At 37.9% G+C, this 18,092-nt stretch overlaps 1 protein-coding gene across 42 annotated transcripts in view; it reads right to left on the minus strand.

Moving 5' to 3' along the window:
* SGIP1 (SH3GL interacting endocytic adaptor 1) overlaps positions 1–18,092 on the minus strand; it is a 211,336-nt gene that overhangs the window by 115,774 nt on the left and 77,470 nt on the right. For all 42 annotated transcript variants that reach the window (XM_055117625.2, XM_055117627.2, XM_055117665.2 and 39 more), the window contains one exon: positions 2,555–2,618. In XM_055117625.2, the coding sequence (XP_054973600.1) occupies positions 2,555–2,618 (64 nt within the window). The remainder of the gene's footprint in view (positions 1–2,554; positions 2,619–18,092) is intronic.

The raw sequence follows: 18,092 nt of genomic DNA on the forward strand, positions 1-18,092 counted from the left end.
GTATAGTGTCTGGCCCTTTAGGGAAATTCGATTCCATCTAGTGTAAATTTCTTTGTTGTTGTTGTTTACAGGTGTGGAAACTGAGGCCCAGCAAAGTAAAGGGTAATTCCCAAAGCCATGGAGTTTTGGCAATGCTGGGACTACAGCCCAGGTCTTCTGATCTAGTGAAGGCATCATCACATATTCTGGGTGGTTAATGATTAGAAAATGGCAAGGGAATATAAATCATGCTGCTATAAAGACACATGCACACGTATGTTTATTGTGGTACTATTCACAATAGCAAAGACTTGGAATCAACCCAAATGTCTAACAATGATAGACTGGATTAAGAAAATGTGGCAAATATACACCATGGAACACTATGCAGCCATAAAAAATAATGAGTTCATGTCCTTTGTAGGGACATGGATGAAGCTGGAAACCATCATTCTCAGCAAACTATCGTGAGAACAAAAAATCAAACAACGCATGTTCTCACTCATAGGTGGGAATTGAACAATGAGAACACTTGAACACAGGAAGGGGAACATCACACACCGGGGCCTGTTGTGGGGTGGGGGGAGGGGGGAGGGATAGCATTAGGAGATATACCTAATATTAATGACGAGTTAATGGATGCAGCACACCAACATGGCACATGTATACATATGTAGCAAACCTGCACGTTGTGCACATGTACCCTAGAACTTAAAGTATAATAAAGAAAATGGCAAACTTCTTAAGAAACAATGTAAATTATATAATCCTCAGAAAAATATTGCTAACTTAATTACTTAGAAAAATTTGCAGGACAACAGTAAATGTAATATCTTTCTTGAAATAAATAGTTACAAAAGAAAATGCAAAAAGAAAATATAAGAACTTAATATTTGGCATCTAGACAAAAAATAACTTTGTTCGCCCAATCCTTTGCACTCTTTGGCTTAAAAACTTTCAAGGTTTCAAGGTGGCCCACTGCCTATGGAAGTAGCCCACACACTTCAGCCTGGTACTTAAGGCCGTTCCTATCTGGTCCTGATCTCCTTTCCAGCCTTGCCTTCCATTATCACATTTACCTGTAACCCCAAGTGGACAAACTGCCCCATTTGTCTTCTCAGTAAATGCCTAGTGGACTTTTCTACCTTTCTGCTTTTGCTTTTGTTGTTCCCTTTGCATGAAATACACATCCTCATCTTCTTGAAGGCCAAACTCAAGTCTCCTCCCCTACCCTGAAGCATCACTGATCATCAACCCAAATATGAGATTTTTCACCCTTAAATTCCCATGAAATCCCATCTTAGTTGCTTGTAAGGAACTTACACATACTAATTTGTGTCAGTAATAATAAGAGTACCAGCAACTGCCATTTGCTGAGCATTTACTAAGTATTAGGTACCATATTAGTCATTTCAAATATGTTACCTCATTAGTTGTACAAACAATACTTTAATTTATGTAGTAGATGTTTTATCTCATGAATCATAAATTCTTAAAGGACAAGTGCCCAGGGAAATACTCAGGATCTTGTGATAAAATTTACACATGATAAAAATATACAGAACGAAAAGCTAAAGGTGAGAATAAATGTGGCTTTCTTCATTTTCACCTGTGCCCATACAACTTTTGCTTTTCCCATTTTCTAAATTTCTTTCAGAGATTCTAGCCAAATGAGGGGTATAATGGGCTCGATTCTGACGTACAGCAAACTACATCAGATCTGCATTTCTACCTGGTCACAACCACCTGAAGCTGAATAGTTGTGCTCTCCCTACACTGGTCTTGGGCTGGAGTCTCAAGTTCCCGGCCAGTGGACTTCGCATATATAAGTTTCCTGCTTGGTTGCAAAAGGCAACTGAGGTTTTGTGTCAGAGCCAAATACTTCTGCAGGAGAATTCAACATGGTCAAATAAGTGGAAGGAAGTTCATGGAATGAAACTGTTATATCATTGGACATTTTCAGGGTCTATCAGTGTCTGTGGGCAATTAATTCTCTTGGATATGACACTTAAATATGTAAAAGCATCCCCATAGTTGTTTCTGGCATTTGTTTCTTATTCACTGCTAAATATCCAATAATTCCTGAATTCTGTTGGTTGATTTACAATTTGGCTTGTACAAAATCTTGGCATCTCAAGTAAGAGCTTGGAGATGTTATCTAGTCTACATTTCTGTTTCTGGTTAGGTCTAATCTATCCAAACAGGTGTTTTGTTGTTTCTTTAGTTCAGATTGTAAGGTCAAACCTATATGTGGAAATGAATTATTTTTATCCTTCATAAAATTAACAGTCACATTTTCTGCCTCCTGAGACTGCTGGGAAGTGTAATGATCAAAAAAAGAAAGAAAGAAAGAAAGAAACACGTGATAAAAAACTGAACACATGATTAAAAATGTTTACCTTTTTAGCATAAATCTAAGAACTGTTTATATTGAATAATTACAATTTACTCAGAAATGAGGAAAGCAAATAGTACACAATATCCGAGAAAACTGTGGCCATCTTATATTGACTGTGACAAGAGCATCTCTTATGCAAGTAGCTTCTTCGAGGAGGCAAACTCCTAAAGTACATACGTAGAATCAGTGTCCTTTTCTTTCTTCCGTATTCCAAAGGCCTTCCTTGTACGTTTTTTCAGTCCTGTGGGAAAACAGCAAAGGGTCAAAAACTCTCTCAGCAACATTCAAGTGAACATATTTTGAAGGTTGTAACACACCAGTTAGACTTAAATGTTTAGAAAGCAATGAAGTTTCTGAAGTTGTATGTAAAGGTATGTGTGTCTGCATGTCCATATGATTCATTATTACATTTTTCAATAGTTATTTATCAAGGACTTCATACCATAAGTTCTTAGCACTATAAGCAACATAAGGATATATGGATACATGGGTATAGAAAAGATTGCAAGATTTTCTTAGACTACTGTTGTTCATCACCCATATTGGGGTTCTGCCAAGAAGCCAAATCACAGATTTAGAAGAATAGCCATTTTCAGGTTAGACATATTCTTTAGACTGGGATAATGCCAAGACATGGATCATGTGGCCCATGCCAAGAGAACTGCACAGATCTGACACATCTTTGTGTCTCGTATTCCCATCTTATCTTTTACTGCTTCCTCCAGTCTGTGGCTGCATTGAATTATTAACCATTCTCTGAACACACCCCAAAATTTGCACTCCTGTGTCTCTTTCTTTCTTGTTCGGTCCTTACTTACAGTTGAAATGCTTTTCCTATTTTGTGGACGTTTAGAATTTCAATTCATCCTTTAAGGCCCAGGCCAAATGTCTCTCCTTCTGCAGGGCTTCTTAATCCTAGAGGCGTAAGACACTGACTACTCTATGCTCCCCACAAAATGTTGCTCTTATATGTATTATGATATATCAAATGGTATCACCTATTAGTCCCTGTGTCAGTTTCCCTAGTAGGCTGTGATCCTTTCTTGAACAAAGGCCAAGGCTCCCTCATTTATAAGTCCAGATAATATTTGTGATTTAAAATATCTTCCAGGAAGCACCATTCAAGCAGCACTGGCTAAGAAAGCCCTTTTCTTCCATCCTGACAAGCCAAGCCCGGTCTTGGTTCTTCTGTACTTCTCTTGTCAAGGCTGTTTGTGTTTCCCATCCCTCACATGTTCCATAGTTACAGACATGCCTTGTGCTTCTGTTAGTGAATATTATTCAAATATACTAAATGTTTATATATTCAAACCTTAGACTTATTATTGGTGGTTTGGAAAGTCTTCTTGAGAAATTGGAGCTGAGAAAGTCACTGATATTTCAGATTTGTTTGGTACTACCAGGTGGAACAAAGGGAAAAACAATGACAGATTCAGTGAGTTGATGATACATTTTTCCAAAACATGTGAGTCAGCCCAAACCACTCAGACTATCTGAGTCATTCATTATCTGCCTCTTAGGATACTACTCAAATACAATCTTCAAAATGTCTCTGTTCTGTCTAATTTTGTATTTTAATAGTCATCCATTTAAGACATTTAGGTCTTTAAAATGTCAATTTTTTTAAAAGTCCTCCCACATAAAACTATTTTCCGTTACTCTCCACATGATGAGTTTATAGGAAAACATATTGACATTTAAAACTACCCACCCATAATATTAAGAAACACCTTCTCCCCTTTTATTTTTCATTTTGTTTATTAAAAACTTCTTTCTCACCTCTAATTGTCTTATTCCCTTATAAGGACAAAGTATCATAGTTACATAATCATCAGTCTATCCCTACTATTTTCCTTGGTTTTCAAGTCTCCTAATTGGCTTCTCTTTGCTTCTGTTTTAGCTTTGAGCTCACAATGAATGCCATATTCAGCAATCACCACTGGTTTTTACAGGACTGTAAAACCAATGCTATTATCATCTCAGGGTTTCAAGTGCTTTACTTCCTGTAACTTGACCTATGAGATAAAAAATAGCATGCCTTACCAAATATATCAGAAAATACACACACATTCCAGTACTCTTTGTATTAAATTGGTAACAGAACAGGAAATAGTAGTTTTCCATAGACCCTGTGCTGGTTTTGACCACCAAGTTTGGACAATAGCCAACATGAACTAGGTCATGAACATCATGTGTTGTCCACTTTCCAGTGAAAAAAATGCACTGAATCAGGATCCAGGAGGCAGAGAGTCCATTCCCAGCATCAGTTCTAATTGCATAGCTTAATACAAGTTACACTACCTTTATGTTTCAACCTCTCAGCCTACAACAAATCAGCCAACGATAAGAGACGAAAGAATCTGCACACCTTCACAAAATGCCATGCCTATATCTGTAGCTTTACTTTCACTGGAAATCATGTTTTTAACACATGAAATACACTTATACATAGAATGTCAATAGGCATACACCACAATATGTGAAATTCTAGAAAAAAAATGCCCTAATCAAATTGTTGAGTAAGAAGAAAAGGTTGGGCCAGGTGCAGTGGCCTATGCCTGTAATCCTAGCCCTGTGGGAGGCGGAGGCGGGTGGATCACTTGAGGTCAGGAGTTCGAGACCAGCCTGGCCAATATGGTGAAACCCTGTCTCTACTGAAAATACAAAAAAATTAGCCTGGCGTGGTGGTGCACACCTGTAGTCCCAGCTACTTGGGAGGCTGAGATGGGAGAATTGCTTGAATCTGGGAGGCAGAGGTTGTAGTGAGTCAAGATCAGGCCATTGCACTCCAGCCTGGGTGACAGAGTGAGACTTCATCTCCAAAAAAAAAAAAAAAAAAAAAAAAAAGGTTGAAAACTTTTTACTTCTTCAAAAGTGGAAAGGTTTAAGACGTTTACAAAAAATATGAAGAAAACTGAAAGACTAAAGCAAATGAAGTTATGAAAGTAAGTTATTCATATCTTAATGAATCTTTCAGAAGATCCAAGGAGAAAACAATCACACCAACTGTGTTAAAATTGAGTGAAGGGAAGTGTGCTCATGTCTTTTGAGAATTCATCAAAAAATATTGAAACTCTTCAACAAAGAGCAACAATAGTCAAGGATCTTATAGGAATAACAAATTTAAGACACTATGTTCAATAATCCGATAAGTTTTAAAAACATTATATCCAATGATTTTTGACTTCAGGTAGTTATGATTACAATATAATTGCATCTGGGGTGGAGCACAAATTTTTTTGTCAACTATTTTTTACCAAAAATGGGAGGGCAAAAACTAAGCGTCCTATAAGAAATGTGATGACTCTTCCCTTGCCAACATCAAAACAAAAACATCTAAAGGGAAATAATTTTACTGTCTTGATAATCTGGGGTTAGAACAGTTCTCTCCCAAGCTATGGAATTGAGAACACTTTCTTATGTGGATGCAAAACTGCCACACTGTGTGTCTGGCCTGTGCCTCTAACTTCTCCACCAAATTCAGATTCCTTTAGCTTCTTTTGGTGTTGTGGGAAACAACCACACACACACACACAAAATTAAATATAGATGGATTTTTAAAAGGTTGAAAACTTATTTCAAACTAGGCAGCCCGGTTATAATGTTACCAGACAAATATCATCAATGTCTTACCAGATAAGATAAACAAAGTAACAGATGTGGAAATCAATGATAGTGATAGTGTCAAAAATACAGAGTAGAAAGAAATTTTGTCATTGGAATACTACCAGCTACCAGTGCTGAGGTCCTACCTATTGCCCAGGCACTGGATGCGTATGTTGCCTCCTCTAAATCTCTTACAAACTTTGTGAAAAAGTAGGTGGTATTTTTCCCTAAAGTAGTGAGCCTGAGAGTTTGCCTAAGTTAGGTTTTATTATCTTCATCCCCAGCGAGGAAACTGGAGGCTACTCTTTCTTATTCTAGTACTCCCCAGCATGTTGGGGTTCTTCAGGGCTTTGTCCTAGGCAATTCTATATCCTTTTCTGAGGGTGGTTTCATCCACTCACGTGGTTTCATTCATCATATGTATGCAGATAAATCCTGAATTTATAGGTGAGGCTCAGCACAATCTCATGAGCTTCTGAATACAGAGTACTTCTCATACTCAGGCTCCTACAGAGACATCAGATTTCTTCAAAAACCTTCAGACTCTACTTTTAATACATATGTAATAAAAGCTGTAAAGATATGCCCAATCATTTAGTTTCTAATTATTTTGTGAATAAAATTCCTTTTACAATGAAATGGCTCTCCATCAACAGATAAATGGATAAGCAAAATGTGGCCTAGCCATGCAATGGAATACTATTCAGCTATAAAAAGGAAAAAAGTACTGATACAGGCTGCAATGTGAATGAACCTTGAAAATACTATGCTAAATGAAGGGAGCCAAACACAAAGAGCCACGTATTACGTGATTTCATTTATATGAAATTTCCAGAGTAGGCAAATTCATTAATACAGAAAGCAGATTGGAGGTTGACAGAGGCCGAGTGGAGTGGGAAAGGGGAATGGCTGCTTAACGAATACAGATTTCCTTTTGGGGTGATATAAAGTTCTGGAACTTGATGGTGGTTATGTTGCATGACATTGAGAATGTATTGAATACCACTGAGTTTTACACTCTAAAATGGCCAAAATGGAAAATTTTATTTTGTATGTATTTTACCATGATAAAAAAGAAATGGAATAGTTCAAGCCAGATTATTCTGTGACAAGGGAGGACAAGGATGGGAACAAGTGGGGAAGAAAGGAAAGAAACAAGGCAGATTGGCTTAAAAGTTGGTGGCACATGTTACTGCTTTTGGTTTTTGTCTTGTTTTGCCAAAGTTGTCAAATATTTAGTAAAGACATCAATACGGTCACAAATTCCTGTTCATAGTGACCTTCAGAATCAAGAAAGTAATATTTCCATGAGAATTTACAACAGACATCCAGCTTTTCTCACTCATGTATCAGAAGTTTGCAAAAAGCTTTTCATAAGCAAATGCATTTTTGTCATGATGCTTGCTCCTTTGATCTGTTCTCCTAAAATCACAATGTTATATTAATCCCACTAGATGGTGAACTCCACGAAGTCAGCAGCTCCATCCATGCGGGCATCTTGTTTATTTTCACCTCCCCAAGTCGCATGAAAAGAACATTCTTTAAAATAATTGGCTCAATTGTGTTAAAAGAGAGGCAGTATTTCTCAATCCCCTTTTCAAACTGCAAATAAGGCCCCATTGGAAGCTTGTGAAGGCAGTTTGTTAGGGCAAAACCTCAATTTTAAAATGAAACAGAAAAACATGCATTGCCTATAGAAAGGATAAATACTGTTTCATGAAACTCTTGGCCAAATTGGATGGTGATATAAAATACATTTCTTATGTGATATGGTTTGGCTTTATGTCCCCACTCAAATCACATCTGGAATTGTAATCCCCACATGTCAAGGGAGGGACCTGATGGGAGGTGATTGGATCATGGGGGCAATTTCCCCCATGCTGGTGAGAGAGTTCTCACAAGAGCTTATGCTTTAAGTGTGGCACATCTCCTCCTCCCACTCTCTCTCTCTGTCTCTCTTCTCTGCTGCCATGTAAGACGTGCCTTGCTTTCCCTTCACCTTCTACCATGATTGTGAGTTTCCTGAGGCCTCCCCAGCCATGTGGAACTGTGAGTCAATTAAACCCCCTTTCTTTATAAATTACCCAGTCTTGGGTAGTATCTTTATAACAGTGTCAGAACGGCTAGTACATTATGATAGATTGCAGGTCAAGAATAGTTTGAAAGACATTTTTAAAAAAAACTTTTTAAAAATAACCTTTTTAACTTGAAACAAAAATTAGTGTGTTTACTGGTGTTTTTCTCTGAAGCTTCCCTAAACTAACTAAAAAAACTCCCACAAAGTACCTTTGAATTTCCTGGCTTTAAGAGTACACAGACCTGCAGGTGAAGAAGAAACAGTACAGCAGAAAAAATAAACTATCTTTATCCATTTTCTTTTCTCCTGAGTACAGCTGATAGGAATTGTAGGGATTCATTAAGTAAACATCAAATTTTGAATTTGAGCCACTTTTAAATGTTACACTGAAAGGAGAATTGTTTAGAGGAAACCTTTAGAAAGGAAACTTGGACTCTATACTAATTTTAGGTAAAACATCAAAGTCTCATACTCCAAAGAACCTACAGAGTTTTTGCTTGTTTAGTTTTATTTCTATTTTATTTTATTTTTAAAACACACCTGAAATATTTTTCTCCATACAAATGAAGACTGTTTCTGTAGATCGCCAAGTGGAGGTCACACTCCTGGATCTGAGTCCCAAACAGAAGACACTGAGGTGTTTGCATTCTGTAGGCAGAAGCTGAGGACCAGACACAAGATGCTGCTGGCCTTAACCCATGATGCTGTCTCCTAGAAGTGTAAGTGGAGAGTCCTGCCAATAACCCCTCCTTTCTCTCCTTGTCCTGTATTCCTGCCATTCCATTGCTAGCTGGTAACAGAACAACATGGAGAGGCCAAATGTAGAATGGTCACCTTCCTATCAGCATCTTAGCAGAAATGTAGAATGATCACCTTCCTATCAGCATCTTAGCTTATCACCCAAGCTAACTTAAAGGGACTGGGGTGGGAAGAGAGGTGGGGCAGGTACAAACCAGAGAAGAGCCAAAGACAAAGCCAGGTTCTAACACTGGGGCAGGTGGAGCCTGCGGGAGAGGGCGTTCCGTCTTTGAAAGCACTTCTTTTTTGCCCACCTTCCTTACTCACCTCATAGTCTTGCTACACATTGCTTTCTCTAATAGCTCTTTATTGTGGTGTTAGAACCTCTATATAAATGTACTGCCTTTAAAATTGTTGAAAAGGCACCACTTTTGGAGATCATGTTCCTGAGGTGCATTTGCTCCTCCTGCCTCTCATCCCTCACTGTGCTTTTAAACAGAGCTTGGACAAGACAAGGACTAGGAACAAAGCCAGCTCTAGGAGTGACCTAGAGCTCTGGAGAAGAAGAGGAGCTTGAAGAAGAGGAGGTAAGTTGGCAATGACCGCTCTTTAGGATCAATATGTAGAACCCAGTTAATAGTGGAATGCAATCTGTTCCTCACGTATCTCTCCCAGAAGCATGCAAATGCGTGCTTCCAAAAACTGAAGTAGGGTGACAGGGTGGAAGGGAACAAAATATGTGACCATACTCAGAATCCAAAGATCTGGGTTTAAAACCCAATTTGACTGCCTTCCAGCTATCATTTGCAGCAACATTGATAGAGAGTCTAAGAGGTACCATGCTACTTTCCATATAAGATTTGTGTTCTCACAAGATATGCGATTTGGAGGGACAATCTTAATTCTCTCTCTGTAATCACTAGGGGTGAGGGAAAGGCAGCTCTTGTTTACTGAGAACCTTGCATGTGCCAGGCACTGTGTCAAGCACTTTAATGCAGACCAATTCTTTCAACAACCTCAGAAGGTATTACTAACTCCCTGTCTTTGGATTAAGAAACAGACTCAAAGTGAGTAAGTTTCTCTTTCAAAGTCACTAAACAAATGAGTAACAAGACCAAGATGTTGAGCTAGGTCTGTTTGGCTCCAGAGTCAAGCAACTTCTTTCAGAATGGTCATGATGATTATTGCAGTACCTAGTGCACAGAAGACATGTCATCAATGTTTGTTAAAAAATTTCTTAAAAAGCTGCTTAGTGTTTATATAATCTTTTTTTTAAACTACTGACTTTTGCTGATGTTTGCAATCTACATTCCATTGGTGGCCAGTTTTTTGATATTTATTTGTGTATATAGATGCATTAGGGAAGGAGGAGAAGGAGCCCCAAACTATACCAGATGGACCAATCTGAGTACACAGGCCTTCGGCCAGAGAGCAGGGACTCAGAGTGAGGGATGTGCTAAGGCCACATTACATTTTAGGTGGGAAATGTACACAATGATACACTAAAAACTCAATTTAGCTCAAAACATGTATCATAAAAAAATTAATAGACATAATGTACTGAGTAGTTGTGATGTTTCAGGAAATTTATCAGGAATTTTCTTATCTTAGTTCAACACAATTTAATAAGATGGGAGCTATTATCATATTGATTCTATATCATGGCGCATGAGAAGCACCTGATGCCAGGTCGCACAGGTGATAAATAGCAGATCACATTTTAAAACACCCTCTGCCTGACTCCAGAGTCCAGGCTCCTCGTGACTTCGGAATATCTTTTGTTAGTCATCATAATTTATTTTATCCTCTTATTAAAAACAAAAAACAAGAATGTGATTTTTTTGAAAAAATGGAGAGATATTTTTAGGCAAGTTAGGCTGCACATTTCTTATACACAAAGGCTGTATTTTGCATGTTTAAATCTTTATATACTGGCCAGTGAACATAAAGGGACCCCATAAATATTTGCTAAATGGATTATTTCTGTAATAAATATAAATTTTCAGCTTCAGTCTTCATTAACTTGGAGGGTTACTCAAAGGTGAATCACATGTAATGGAATTACTTATTTTCTGCAGGAACCCAGGCCAAATATTTGGTCTCAGTAATAAAAAACAGGCAAATTTAATTGCCCTGGGCACAATGCCGCATATTGACCGCAACTCTAGACTGGCTATATCTTTTCATTATGATGCTCACTGTATTTCTGTCAGAAAAGATTAAGGTGCTTTGTGTATCAGCTTTTCCTCTAGGTTTTAAATATAGTCACTGTAATCCAATTCAGATTCTTTGTCATCAGAAGTTCTTACAGAAAGACATAAGACCAGTTAAGATGGAGGCCAGTTGATCCAGTGATTTTTTTAATGATATTTATGATTTCCCGTGCATAGACTACTGCCCAGGGTATAAGAGATGCTTCATAAAGGCAAGTGCCAGGAAGTAGAAAATGTAGAGTTCAGTGTCTAGCCGTACCTGGTGCAAGGTAGTCATTCAGTAAATGTTTACAAGCCGTTCTACATATTTGCAATTCTAACCAAAATGAACTGTTCAAAGTTGGTCGGCATGTGGTTTTGGTCTGAATGCTTCACCTACATTTCTACTTGACTTAAAGGAAATCCAGGTGATCTCTGTACTAAGTATGCACAAAACCTCTTTAAAAGATAATACCTCATCATTCTGAGCTGAGCACTGAAACTTTTGGGAGAAATCTTAAGGTCACACTCCATTAGCAATAGATTGCAAAAGGGTCTGATATAAATGACAACTTGAAATTCAGATTTGATATATAAAAATTCATGCTGAGACACTAAAATTGAGATTTCTAGAGGGTAATTATGAACTTCAAGGGGCTAAAAATGACTTTAAAAAAGAAATATTTATTCTTTTGGTGACATAGAAGAAAATGTTAAAGAAGATGGTCATGAAATAGGTTTGCTACAAAAGGAGTTGGTGTTTGCTGTGCCAATATTAATGTAATGATGCAGTTGAATATAATTGGGAAGAATTTTAAGCAGGTGGTCAACTTCTGTTAAGCTATAAGAACTGTACAAAGATCCATGGGGAGCAGACATAGTTGTAAAGTATGAGCTTTGAGATTGGAAACTTCTTCCTAAGACAAGTTCCTAGGACTACTTCCTAGGACAAGTTTCTTGACTTCTCTGAGTCTCAGTTTTCTCAGCTATCTATCATAAAAGGTTTTTGTAAGGTTTAAACAAGTATAAAAACCCAGTACGACACCTAAAATATATTGTGCATCACTTTATGCAGATTTTTCTTGCTTTTCTTGGAATTTTGATAGTTATAAAACAACTAGAAATCAGCTCTTTTAACAGATCACATAAAAGACACTAAATGACACTTACGGGAGCCTCATAACTCTATTCCTTTAGAAATAAAATATGACATCAAAATTGAAAATAATCAAAATTTGAAAATAATCAAAATTTCAAAACCTCAAGCTTTTCTTTGTTAGAGCAATAATAACAAAACCAAACTCAGTCTCAAGAGATGTCATTGACTAACATCTATCATAAAAGATAAGTGGGGATTAAAACACTCACAACAAGAAGTATAACTCTTTCATGCAGCAGGAAAATACAGCATTGATGAAGCCTTCTCTTTGTGCAGGTCTGTTACAAACTTCAATTGATCGGTTGGTCTTTCCAGTGTGATCTGCAAGTAGGTCAGTGCTCCTTCTACTTGGGTTAGAGATATCACAGAATTTGGAGTTTCCTGCCTAGCCTATTTGGGAGACACACAAGTTTTGCATGAAGGAGAATACTTTAAACACTAGGTAAATTAATTTTACCTGTTCCCTTAGAACCTTGATCTATAAAAAGGTTACTTTCTTTTTCTCTCCTCCATTTTCTCACACTACAGTCATTTATTTTCTTCACATCCTTCCATCTCCAGTCCCTCCCTGGCCTGACAATGACTTGTAGAAAGCATTTAAATTAATGGTCCTTCTCAGATAGACTTTTTAGGCATAAACAGAAAAATTCAATTGAATTGTAATTCATCAAACCAAATGAGGTTTAAAAAACCCTCCATTTTCCACAAGAAAATGAATTCAAAAGAAAATGTACTGGATAATACCAGAAATGCTTTTCTATATGCCCTTTCCTTTTTATATTTCATTCAGGGAATAGGGGGCCAGTCCTTTGGTAAAATCTATAAATTCTTACTACATGTATCATTTAATCGTTCAAGTTAAATTATTCAAAGATCAATTTAAAAAGGAAGCTGGTGGACATGTGCAGTGGCTCACACCTGTAATTCCACCACTTTGGGAGGCTGAGGCGGGCGGGTCACCTGAGGTCAGGAGTTCGAGAACAGTTTGGCCAAAACGGTGAAATCCCATCTCTACTAAAAATAGAAAATTAGCCTGGAGTAGGGCGCATGCCTGTAATCCCAGCTACTCAGGATGCTGAGGCAGGAGAATAGCTTGAAACTGGGAGACAGAGGTTGCAGTGAGCCAAGTTCATAGCATTGCACTCCAGCCTGGGCAACAAGAGCAAAATTCCGTTTTGGAAAAAAACAAAACAAAACAAAAAAGGCCAGGGGCAGAGGCTCATGCCTGTAATCCCAGTATTTTAGGAGACCGAGGTGGGTGGATCACCTGAGGTCAGGAGTTCAAGACCAGCCTGACCAACATGGAGAAACCCCGTCTCTACTAAAAAAATACAAAATTAGCCAGGCGTGGTGGCACATGCCTGTAATCCCAGCTACTTGGGAGGCTGAGGCAGGAGAATCACTTGAACCCGGGAGCTGGAGGTTGTGGTGAGCTGAGATCACGCCACTGCACTCCAGCCTGGGTGACAAGAGCTAAACTCCATCTCAAAAAAAAAAAAAAAAAAAAAGACAGCTGGAACATATCCCCCATTAGAATTCTTCTGTTTAGTTCTAACCTACTATGTGGAGGCAGAGAGGTAGATAAAGTAGGAGATTACATGGTACTGCCCTTTCTATACACCACAGGCTATTAGCCAACTTTATTTAATAAGGATCTATGAAGTCTACTTCTAAAAAGGGATATAAATGGTTAAAAAAGTTAAAAATTATGTATGTAAATATGAAGTTATTTTTGAAAAAATCAGCCATCAGATAAACACACATAGAAATAAAAGGTTTTAAAGGAAAATTAATATGCAGTATATGCTCTAAATTCTTTGGAGAGGCCTTAAAGGCTACCAGGATGCATGTAGAGTGATCCTGTTTGCAAGATTTATAATAATAATGACCATCAATATATTTATTCATCTGTCCTCCATCCATCCATCCTTTGGCTATAAATCACAATAGGTAACATAAATTCACTGTCATGAAATTCATCCTCTTGGATCACTTAAATCCATCAAGTTACAGTGAATACCTGCTCTCCCTTAGTCTTTCCTCAAGTCAACTCTCTTGGAAAATTAACCCTTGGCAGGCTTGCAGATTTATTAAGCCATCCCTTCAGAATTTTAGAGTAAACAGTCATGTCATTATTCTCTGTCTTTACTTACAGATCTTCTATTTCAAACATTTAAATACATATTTGTTGCTCTACTAATGATTCTCAGATCCTAGGTCCTCATATTCAACTGGCAAGATTAGAATGATAATTTTTCTCATCACTGGTATTTTCTTCACCAATTATCCAGTATTGGGCAGGGATATGACTCTAGCATTTCTTTCAATGCTTAGAGTCATCCAAGCTCTGGAGTATTTGGCATCACTATCAGAAGATATCTTCATCTTCTCAATCAGTGGTCAGTAGAAAAGGAACCTGTTGAGCATCTATCATGTGCCAGAGACTTTTCTAACTAGAGATACAACATCTAATATTACCCTCTAATTATGTGCAATCAGAGACCAGTTACTAAAAGCCTGAAGCACTCTTTCCATTAGGTCACTGTTACCCACTTTAGTCATCTACTTATCAAAGGTGCGTATATGCATTATTGCGTGGTGTTTGAGGTGAAGAGTGACATGAAGATGAGGTTGCCAGGAGCCAATCATGCAAGTTTTAGAAAGTCAGGTTAAAGACCTTAGATTTTAGGCTGGGTGAGGTGGCTCACGCCTGTAATCCCAGCACTTTGGGAGGCTGAGGTGGGCACATCGCTTGAGCTCATGAGTTGGAGACCAGCCTGGCCAACATGGCAAAACCCCATTTCTACTAAAAATACAAAAAATAGCTGGGCATAGTGGTATGTGCCTGTAACCCCAACTACTTGGGAGGCTGAGGTGGGAGTATTCCTTGAGCCCAAGAAGCAGAGGCTGCAGTGAGTTGAGATTGCACCACTGCACTCCATCGTGGACGACAGAGTGAGACTCTGACTCAGAAACAAAACAAAACACACAAAAAACTTAAATTCTAAGTGGAATGGGCAGTTGTTGAAAGTACTAGAGAGGTAGACAAAGTAGAAGGACAAGAAAGTGACATCCTCTGATTTTTTTCCCTATCAGCAATGTCTATTACCTAGTGCCAGAAAACTTCAGGGAAATAGAAATTAATTTCTATAATACTTACTATGATAAGCTAAACAAATAGAGTGTTTTCTACAACACCAAAAGACAAAATTACATTGAGTATTGTTTTAGTGTTAAAAGTACTATGCTGTATACTCGTTTAAAAGCTAGCATTTAAATTATGATCTATATTAGAGTTATGAAATGCAAACTCTCCCTAACTAGAATATTTAATTTACCAGAACAGCTGAATACCTGAACAGTTTTTAACTCTTAAAAATTTTCTAGTTTTGACAGTAATAAGCCAAGTCTGAGTTTTTAGCACTTCAGAGTTTTCCAGTTGCTACAATATGTAAATATACCAATGTTGACAATCTTAATTGGGATTTAAACTAATTTAGAGACTTCTTTTTAAACCTCCGTAATTCCTGAACTCAAATCCTCACAGAGTTTTGTTACATTGCCAGTCAGACATGACATCAGATTTTAGCTTTACCACTAACTGTGTAATATCAAAAAAAAATCATTTAATCTCTCAAGAATTCAGTTTCTATGCCTTCTTCACATGATTATTGTATTAAATGAGAAAATGGGTTTGGATATATACATCAAGTGCTACCCAAGCAAAAATTAATATCATTTATAGATATAATTATTATTACCATTTTAGTTGAGAGTTGAGAAATAGTAAACTGTCATAGTATACATCATATAAAAGTAAAGAGTCCAACCCATTTCAAATGGTAAGGTCTTTCTCTTCCTTTGTTAATACAGAAAGGGGAGGAAAATCCACATCTCTTCACAAACCATCCAACAGTATGCTTTCCGATTCCTTCTGTTATAGTTTGGATGTTTGTCTTCCACATCTCATGTTGACATTTGATCCCTGATGCTGGAAGTGGTGCCAGTGGAAAGTGTTTGGGTCATGGGGGAGGATCCCTCACGAATGTTTTGGTGTCATTCTCAAAGCGGTGGATGAGTTTTCACTCTGTTAATTTCTATGAGAGCTGGTTGTTAAAAAGAACCTGGCACCTCCTCCCCTCCTCTCTCTTGCTTTCTCTCACCATGTGACCTCTGCACACACTGGCTTCATTTCATCTTCTGCCAGGAGTGGAAGCAGCCTGAGGTCCTCACTGGAAGCAGATGCTGGTGCCGTGCTTCCTGTGCAGCTTGCAGAACCAAAAGCCAAATAAACCTTCTCTTTCTAAACTACCCAGTCTCAGGTATTTCCTTATAGCAACACAAGTGGACTAGGACAACTTCTGTTGAATAATACTGACTCTAAGACTCTGTAACATCTTATTTAATTTTCAGTAATCTATCAAGACAATCTAGTGTTCACATGAGGCATGTATAAACTAAAGCTGAATCTGTCATCTTCCTCCCCAGCCAGTTCTTTTGCCAGCGTTCCCTCTCCAAGTAAACTGGTGCCAACATCCTCCGAGATGCTCCATCCAGAAACCTAAGAAGTATCTTTGATTCTTTCTTTTCACAGCCAAACCATCAGAGAGTGCTGTTAGGTCTCTTTCTTGTGTCCATCCGATCTGTTCACATAGGCTTCTCCCATCGCATGAAGCTATCACCTTTGAGATATGGCCTCCAAGATTGCCACGGAAAAGGAAGAGAATGTGAAGAAGTCACCTCAGATACTTTACCACTTCAGCCAGGAAGAGACAGAATTGTGCTATATACTGTTGGCCAGCAAGAGTTTGGCTTATGGACCATGTGGCCTCACCTACATGGGAGACACTGGAAACAAAGTCCCTGGCTGTGAAGCCATTCCCCAGCAACAGCTCTGCACTACACAGAAGAGAAGCTTGGCTCTTTGGAAGTCAACTAGCTGTTGTTTTTAAACCCCATTATCCCTTCTCTGCAGCCCTGAGCTCTAGTCCCACATAATTAACTGGTTCTGCCATTTGCTACTTATGTTACTATGAATAAACTTATACTTCTCTCAGCCTCAGTATTCATATCCACAAAATGGATCTTATCTCACAGGTTAGCTATGAAGACTAAATAAATCATGCATTCAGAAACTTAGCAAAATCAATCACTTATCACATTAAATATTTTGGTTTTTTAATTTTTATTTTTTATTACCATAGGTTTTTGGGGAACAGGTGGTGTTTGATTACATGAATAAATTCTTTAGTGTTGATTTCTTAGATTTTGGTGCATCCATCACCTGAGTAGTATACACTGTACCCAATTTGTAGTCCTTTATCCCTCACCCCCCTCCCACCCTTTCCCACCGAGTTTCCAAAGTCCATTGCATCATTCTTACGACTTTGCATCCTTGTAGCTTAGCTCCCACTTATGAGTGAGAGCATACAATGTTTGATTTTCCATTCCTGAGTTACTTTACTTAGAATAATGGTCTCCAATTCCATCCAGGTAACTGCAAATGCCATTATTTAATTCTTTTTCATGCAATAAATATTTTTGAGAAATTGAATATGAATGTAAAATTTGACCCCAGGATAATCCTTAAAATTGATGGAATTAAAAAAAAATCTATACTATGACTTACTGAATTCCTTTTTTCCCCTAAAGCTGATGGTTGAAGAAGACTTTAAAGTGTTTTGTTTCCTTCTCTTTCCTGCTAAAATCCTAATTTAAGCAAAAAGTTCCTGTTCTTGTATGGTGACTTTTAATCAGTTTCCACTGAAGGATTAGAAAGGGGCAATGATAAGACACAACTAATGGGTAGCTAAATTACATAACATCAGGTAAGAGATCAATGCCTGGTTCGGTAAGATGAGCAAAACTGAACTCCAGGGAAATTCAAACAACAGGCCCACAGCCACACAGAAAATTTTAGAGGAGCCTGGTCTCAAACTTTCA

The sequence above is a fragment of the Pan paniscus genome, chromosome 1 (assembly GCF_029289425.2).
Source record: "Pan paniscus chromosome 1, NHGRI_mPanPan1-v2.0_pri, whole genome shotgun sequence".
Taxonomy (NCBI): domain Eukaryota; kingdom Metazoa; phylum Chordata; class Mammalia; order Primates; family Hominidae; genus Pan; species Pan paniscus.